Source organism: Rhea americana, unplaced genomic scaffold, assembly GCF_003343005.1.
Source record: "Rhea americana isolate MKP2758 unplaced genomic scaffold, rheAme1 scaffold_354, whole genome shotgun sequence".
NCBI classification, from domain to species: Eukaryota; Metazoa; Chordata; class Aves; order Rheiformes; family Rheidae; genus Rhea; species Rhea americana.
In genome coordinates this window covers 496,289-502,946 of record NW_028186484.1, presented here as the reverse complement: position 1 = coordinate 502,946, position 6,658 = coordinate 496,289, and the positions used below count along the sequence as shown (strand labels likewise).

General features: G+C 70.4%; 1 protein-coding gene across 1 annotated transcript in view; it reads left to right on the top strand.

The window, feature by feature from the left end:
- NOS3 (nitric oxide synthase 3) overlaps positions 1-6,658 on the top strand; it is a 13,462-nt gene that overhangs the window by 2,563 nt on the left and 4,241 nt on the right. The window contains exons 3-19 of the mRNA XM_085312003.1: positions 536-698; positions 823-914; positions 1,306-1,447; positions 1,603-1,742; positions 1,892-2,066; positions 2,193-2,294; positions 2,713-2,907; positions 2,981-3,054; positions 3,158-3,302; positions 3,418-3,522; positions 3,654-3,721; positions 3,814-3,930; positions 4,428-4,602; positions 4,678-4,810; positions 5,839-5,917; positions 5,993-6,180; positions 6,308-6,644. Coding sequence (XP_085168129.1) covers positions 536-698; positions 823-914; positions 1,306-1,447; positions 1,603-1,742; positions 1,892-2,066; positions 2,193-2,294; positions 2,713-2,907; positions 2,981-3,054; positions 3,158-3,302; positions 3,418-3,522; positions 3,654-3,721; positions 3,814-3,930; positions 4,428-4,602; positions 4,678-4,810; positions 5,839-5,917; positions 5,993-6,180; positions 6,308-6,644 — 2,430 coding nt within the window. The remainder of the gene's footprint in view (positions 1-535; positions 699-822; positions 915-1,305; positions 1,448-1,602; positions 1,743-1,891; positions 2,067-2,192; positions 2,295-2,712; positions 2,908-2,980; positions 3,055-3,157; positions 3,303-3,417; positions 3,523-3,653; positions 3,722-3,813; positions 3,931-4,427; positions 4,603-4,677; positions 4,811-5,838; positions 5,918-5,992; positions 6,181-6,307; positions 6,645-6,658) is intronic.

Sequence of the window (6,658 nt, the reverse complement as noted above, 5' to 3'; positions counted from 1 at the left end):
CCCTGGGGCACTGTGCAGCCCCAGCCCTATCCCAGGCCGCCATGCAGCATCTGTCCCGCCCCGAGGCACCCTGCAGCCCCAGCCCTGCCCTGACCCGAAGGTTTGTTGCCTCTGCAACCCCTTGTCAGCTCTGGGGAACGCTCAGGCACTGCTAGGTCTGCAGTGTGTCCTCTCCCAGCCCCAGCTCCCTGCAAGGACACAGCCTTGGGGCCTGCCAGGACACCCTGCAACCGTACAGGGAACCCAGGCCCTGTTGCGCTGATGGACTTGGCCACAGCACCACTGTGCACAGCACAGGCTGGGATCACGGGTGGCTCTGCAGCCCCCCTGGACTCCCCYTCATCTCCCTTTGCCCTGAGCCAGAGTAACCTGAGCCTGTGTGTGCTGGGACCCCCAAATCTGCCCAGCTGCCCAGGACACCCCAGCCCTGGTCCTGGGCTGCTGCAGACCTAGTGCTGGTGCCAGCTGGCATGCCCCCCCCCCCCGGCACCGGGCCAGTCCCAGCAAGCAGAGCTGAGGYGCAGGGCGTCCACAGGGACAACTCGCCGGCGCACATGCAGCGGCTGCGGGATGTGGAGGCTGCCATCGAGGCCACCGGCACCTACCAGCTCCTGGAGCCAGAGCTGATCTTCGGGGCCAAGCAAGCCTGGCGCAATGCTGCCCGCTGCGTGGGCCGCATCCAGTGGAACAAGCTGCAGGTGAAGGCATGGGGCCAGCCCCACGGCATGCATGGGGCCAGCCCACTCTAGGGGGCACACTGGGGACAGGGCAGTCTATGGGGTGGCGCCKGGACCCATGGGGCACTGACCACCACTCCGGCAGGTGTTCGACGCCCGGGACTGTGCCAAYGTCGGGGAGATGTTCAGCTTCCTCTGCACCCACATCCAATACGCCACCAACCGCGGGAACATACGGTGAGAGCCGGGGCCCCGGCTGCTGCAGGCTTGGCAGCAGCACCGTGGCTAGCTGGGCCCCACGCCACAGGGCTCCAGGAAGGGGTCGGCGGGGGTCTGTGCCGCTCCGCGTCTCCTCGTGCCCGTCCCCAGCTGGGGTAGGTTCAGGCCATGCCCAGGGCATCTCCCATCCCCCATTTCCCATGCTCGCAGCTTCCCCACATTGCCTGGAGGGGGGGGCCAGCGTCAGCGCCCTCCCGGGCCATGCCAGGCTCCCAGTGTCCGGGCAAGACATGCCACAGGAGCAAGCTCGGGCGCAGGCCACGGCTCCTCCTGCCCTTAGCGTCCCTGCGTCCCCCCCGGGCGGCTGCCACCCGCCTGCTGCAACATCCCCTCCCACCTGCTCTCCCAGGTCGGCCATCACCATCTTCCCGCAGCGGGTGCCGGGCCGGGGCGACTTCCGCATCTGGAACACGCAGCTGATCCGCTACGCCGGGTACCGCCAGCCCGACGGCTCCGTGCTGGGGGACCCGGCCAACGTGGACATCACCGAGGTGGGGGCACCCCGAGAGCCCAGCCAGCACCTCTAGGCCCCCCCGAGGTGGCTCCCAGGGGGGCTGCCCCCCGCTCACCCCTGGGCCCTGACGGGACGCCTGCAGCGGGTGCTGCCCCTTACCGAGTCCCTGTCCTGATGCGGTCTCACCCCCAGCTCTGCATCCAACACGGCTGGACGCCGGGCAACGGCCGCTTCGACGTGCTGCCCCTGCTGCTGCAGGTCCCCGATGAGCCGCCCGAGCTCTTCCCGCTGCCGCCGGAGCTGGTCCTGGAGGTGCCCCTCCAGCACCCCACGTGAGTACGGCCGTGCCCGGCAGCGTGGGGCTGCAGGGGACACGGCCCCTGCGGTGCAAGGCGCCAGGGCCGAGGTGCGGCGCTGCCGGGGGGTCCCGGCCGGGGGGGGGCGAGTGCGGTGCTGTGGCTGCAGTGCGCCTTCCCCGCAGGCTGGAGTGGTTCRGCGAGCTGGGGCTGCGCTGGTACGCGCTGCCGGCCGTCTCCAACATGCTGCTGGAGATCGGGGGGCTGGAGTTCCCGGCAGCCCCCTTCAACGGCTGGTACATGAGCAGCGAGATCGGCATGAGGAACCTGTGCGACAGCCAGCGCTACAACCTGCTCCAGGTGAGCGCGGCGCGGGCGTGCAGCGAGCGCGGGCGTGCTCTGCGCCCGTGCGCGGCCCCGCTGCCACCAGGCCGAGCCCYGGACACGCAGCGCAGGCGAGGCTGAGCTGAGCCTGCCCTGCTGCAGGAGGTGGCCCTGCGCATGGGGTTGGACACGCGGAAGACCTCCTCCCTCTGGAAGGACAAGGCCGCTGTGGAGATCAACATCGCTGTGCTGCACAGCTACCAGGTGGGCTGGCATGGCCGGGGACAGTGCAGGGACGCTCCCAGCCAGGGACGCCAACAGGGGYGACACTGGAGGTGACATCCAAGGGGTTGCACCTAGCGGTGACGTCCTGGGGTGACATCCAAGGGGCCACACTCTGGGGATGATGCCGTGGGTGACACCCTGGAGGTGACACACTGGAAGTGCAGCCTTGGGGGTGACACTCTGGGGGGTGATGCTCTGGGGAGTGACAGCCTGGGGGTGACACCGTGGGTGACATCCTGAGGGTGACCCCCCTTGGGGCTGTGCTCTCGGCCAGGCTGAGAGCCCTGGCTGGGCCGGGCACTGTGACCAGGACTGGTGCTCAGCGGGTGCCAGCCTGTCCCCAGGGCAAGGTGCAAGACCAGCCATTTCCTGGCTCCCAGCCCCGGTGTCCCTGCAGGTTGCCAAAGTGACAATCGTGGACCACCACGCCGCCACAGAGTCCTTCGTGAAGCACATGGAGAACGAGATGCGGACACGGGGTGGGTGCCCGGCTGACTGGGTCTGGATTGTGCCCCCCATCTCGGGCAGCCTCACCCCCGTCTTCCACCAGGAAATGGTCAATTACCAGCTCTGCCCCACCTTCCGGTACCAGGTGAGCCCYGCACCCCAGCCCTGGCCCCATGGCCCCAGCCCCACCTGACCTGGCCCCTGCCCCTGCCTTGCAGCCCGATGCCTGGAAGGTCTACGTCTCCAAGGGCACCACCGTCACCAGGAGGAAAACCTTCAAGGAGGTGGCAAAGTAGGTGCCCCCCTTGGTGGGGTGGGAGCCRGCAAGGCAGCTCCTGGCTGGGCAGCCTCGGGCCTGCTGGGCGGCCTCAGCGGTGACGCACTTGACCCCCCAGTGCCGTGAAGATCTCGGCCAAGCTGATGGGACACATGATGGCCCGGCGTGTGAAGGCCACCATCCTCTACGCCACTGAGACRGGGAAGTCCCGCACCTACGCCTGGAGCCTCTGCCAGCTGTTCCGCCGTGCCTTCGACCCCAAGGTGGGCAGGCGTGGGGCGCCGCTGCCCTGGCCCATGCTGCACTGTGGGGCACGTCCAGCATGGCCCCGGCACGGCAGGCAGGTCCTGCGCATCCCCATGCCACTGTGTCACCCAGGTGCTCTGCATGGACGAGTACGACGTTGTCTCCCTGGAGCACGAGACCCTTGTGCTGGTGGTGACCAGCACCTTCGGCAACGGGGACCCACCGGAGTGTGGGGAGGTGAGGGGCTGTGCGGGGCTGGGGGCACATCTAGGGCAGGGGGACCCGAGCCTGCAGGGTGCTGCCGGCCCTGGGCAGGGGSTCCCGGGGCCGGGGAGGCACCAGCCGCGCTGAGGCGCTGCCCCCGACAGAGCTTCTCCAAGGCGCTGATGGAGATGTCCTCGCCCCACGCCGGTGCCGCGCAGGCCGAGCCGCCCAAGTGAGTGCCCGGTGCTGCGGGGAGCCCCGGCCCGGCGGGGCCAGGCAGGCCCCCTCAGCCGCCCGCCGCCCTCACGCCTGCCCCCCACCCAGGAGCTACAAGCTGCGGTTCAACAGCGTCTCGCAGTCGGACCAGCTCGTGGCCTCCTGGAAGAAGAAGCGGCGGCAGCTGAGCAACACGGACAGCGCGGGCACGCTGGGGGCGCTCCGGTGGGCAGGGGCGCCCGAGCGGGGCGGGGGGCCCCACAGCAGAGCTGGCACTGCCTGCCCCACGGCGGGGAGGGCCCGCAGGCACCCGAGCCACTGCTGTGCCCGGAGCACCACGGCGACCTGCTGCTCCTGCAGGCCCCGACCCACAGCCGGGCACCTGCCCTGGCACCCCAACCCACAGCTGGCCACCCACCCTGGTGCCCTGACCCACAGCTGGCCACCCACCCTGGCACCCTGACCCACAGCCTTGGCACCCACCCTGGGTGCCCCGACCCACAGCCGGGTGCTAACCTCACAGCATCCCGGCGTCCCCAGCCTTAGGGATCCCAACCTGCTGCCCCAGTATCCCTGACCCATAGCCCCCAGTGCCCCCGGTGCCCCCAGCCCCCCGTGCACTCCCCCGCTGCCGTTTCAGCGTCAGGCATCTCCGGACCCTCCACCCTCTGGCTTGGAGGGGCTGGGGGTGCTGGCTCAGCACCCCTCTTGGGTGCCGCCAGGTTCTCCGTCTTCGGGCTGGGCTCCCGCGCGTACCCCCACTTCTGCGCCTTCGCCCACGCCGTGGACACACGGCTGGAGGAGCTGGGCGGGGAGCGCATCCTGCCCATGGGCGAGGGAGACGAGCTCTGTGCGCAGGAGGACTCCTTCCGCACCTGGGCCAAGCTGGTCTTCCAGGTGAGCGGGGCCCAGGGGACCGCTCGGTGGGCCACCGCCCCACGGCAAGCCCCTCAATGGCTGCTCTGCCCCCAGGCTGCCTGCGAGACCTTCTGCGTGGGCGACGATGCGGAGGCGGCAGCAGAGGAGATCTTCGCCACCCAGCAGGGCTGGAAGCGCCAGAAGCACCGGCTGGTGGCGCAGGAGGAGCCCACCGAGACCCTCGCCGGTACCGCGCCGGGCGCCCAGGGCACCCAGGCACAGGAGGCCCCGGGGACTCCATGTCACCCGCTGTCACCACTCTGGAGACACCTCCCTCCACTGCCACCACCCCGGGGACCCTATGTCTCCCGCTGCCACTGCCCCAGGGACCCCATGTCACCTGCTGTCACTGCCCTGGGGACCCCCATCCCTGCCACTGCCACTGCCCCAGAGACCCCGTGTCACCTGCTGCCACTGCCCTGGGAACCCCCATCCCTGCCTCTTGGGACCCTCATCCCACTCTGCTGCTACCCCCCCAGGAACCTCCATCCCATCTACTGCCACCACCCTGGGGACTCCCGTGCCATCCCACTGCCACTGCCGTGGGGACCCCCATCCCTGCCTCTTGGGGACCCTCATCCCACTCTCCTGCTACCCCCCAGGAACCTCCATCCCATCTACTGCCACCACCCTGGGGACCCCCATGCCATCTGTCACTGCCCTTGGGACCCCCATCCCTCCTGCTGCCACCAACCTGTGGACCCCTGTCCCACCCTGCTGTCACCCCCCCCCAGGGACCTCCATCCAATCCTGCTGCAAGGACCCCCATCCCATCCCACTGCCACCACCCCAGGGACCCCTGTCCTGAGCACAGCTACTGTCCCGGGGAACCTATCCCACCACTACCACCACCCTGAGGACCCTCATCCATCTGCCACTGCCCCAGGGTCCCCTATCCCACCTGCTGCCACCACCCTGGGGACCCCCGTCCTGCCCACTGCCACCACCCCAGGGACCCCTGTCCTGCCCAATACTACTGTCCCAGGGACCCTCATCCCACCCATTGCCATCACCCCAGGGACCCCCACCCCTGCCCCACTGCCACAACCCCAGGGAACCTGTCCCACCACTGCCACTGCCCTGGGGACCCTCAGCTCTACCACTGCCCCAGGGACCCCCATCCCTGCCCCATTGCCACCACCCTGGGGACCCCCATCCCTGCCCCACTGCCATCGCCCCGGGGACCCCGGGCCACGGCTGCCTCTCCTTGCCCAGGTCTGGCGCACGTGCACAAGCGCAGGGTGCTCCCCTGCTCGGTGCTCTCCGTGCAGAACCTGCAGAGCGCKGAGTCTGGGTGAGCCGGGCACGGGGCGGGTGGGCGCCGTGGGCCTGGCCCCCGCAGGGCCGGTGCTGACCCCCTCCCGCGCAGCCGCTCCACCGTCCTGGTGCGCCTCGCCACCTCGGGCCAGCCCGAGCTGCAGTACCTGCCCGGCGACCACGTGGGCATCTTCCCCGCCAACCGCCCCGAGCTGGTGGAGCAGCTTCTGGAGCACGTGGAGGACCCGCCGCCCGCCGACGAGCCCGTGCTGGTGGAGAGCCTGGAGAAGGACACCAGCGGTACGGCGCCAGTGCCGGAGCCCTCGGCAGCGGTTACCCGCAGGGAGGCCCGGGCCAGGGGTGGTGCCCGGGCAGGGGCTGCCCGCGGCGCCGTCCCCGCTCGCTCCCAGCCGCCCGCTCCCCGCAGGCAGGTTCCCGGGCCCCAAGGCCAGCTGGGTGCCGCAGAGCCGCCTGCCGCCCTGCACCCTGCGCCAGGCGCTCACCTTCTTCCTGGACATCACGGCGCCGCCGAGCCCCCAGTTCCTGCAGCTGCTGGCCACGCTGGCGCAGGAGGCGGCCGACCGCGAGCGGCTGCAGCAGCTCAGCCAGGTGGGGCCGGGACGCGCGAGCAGCAACGCTGGGTGCTGGGGGCCTGCCCAGCTGGGATACATGGTGCTAGCGGCCTGCCCGCTGGGGTACAGGGTGCTGGGGGCCTGCCTGGTTGGGATGCAGGGTGCTGGGGGCCTGCCATGCTGGGATACAGGGTGCTGGGGGCCTG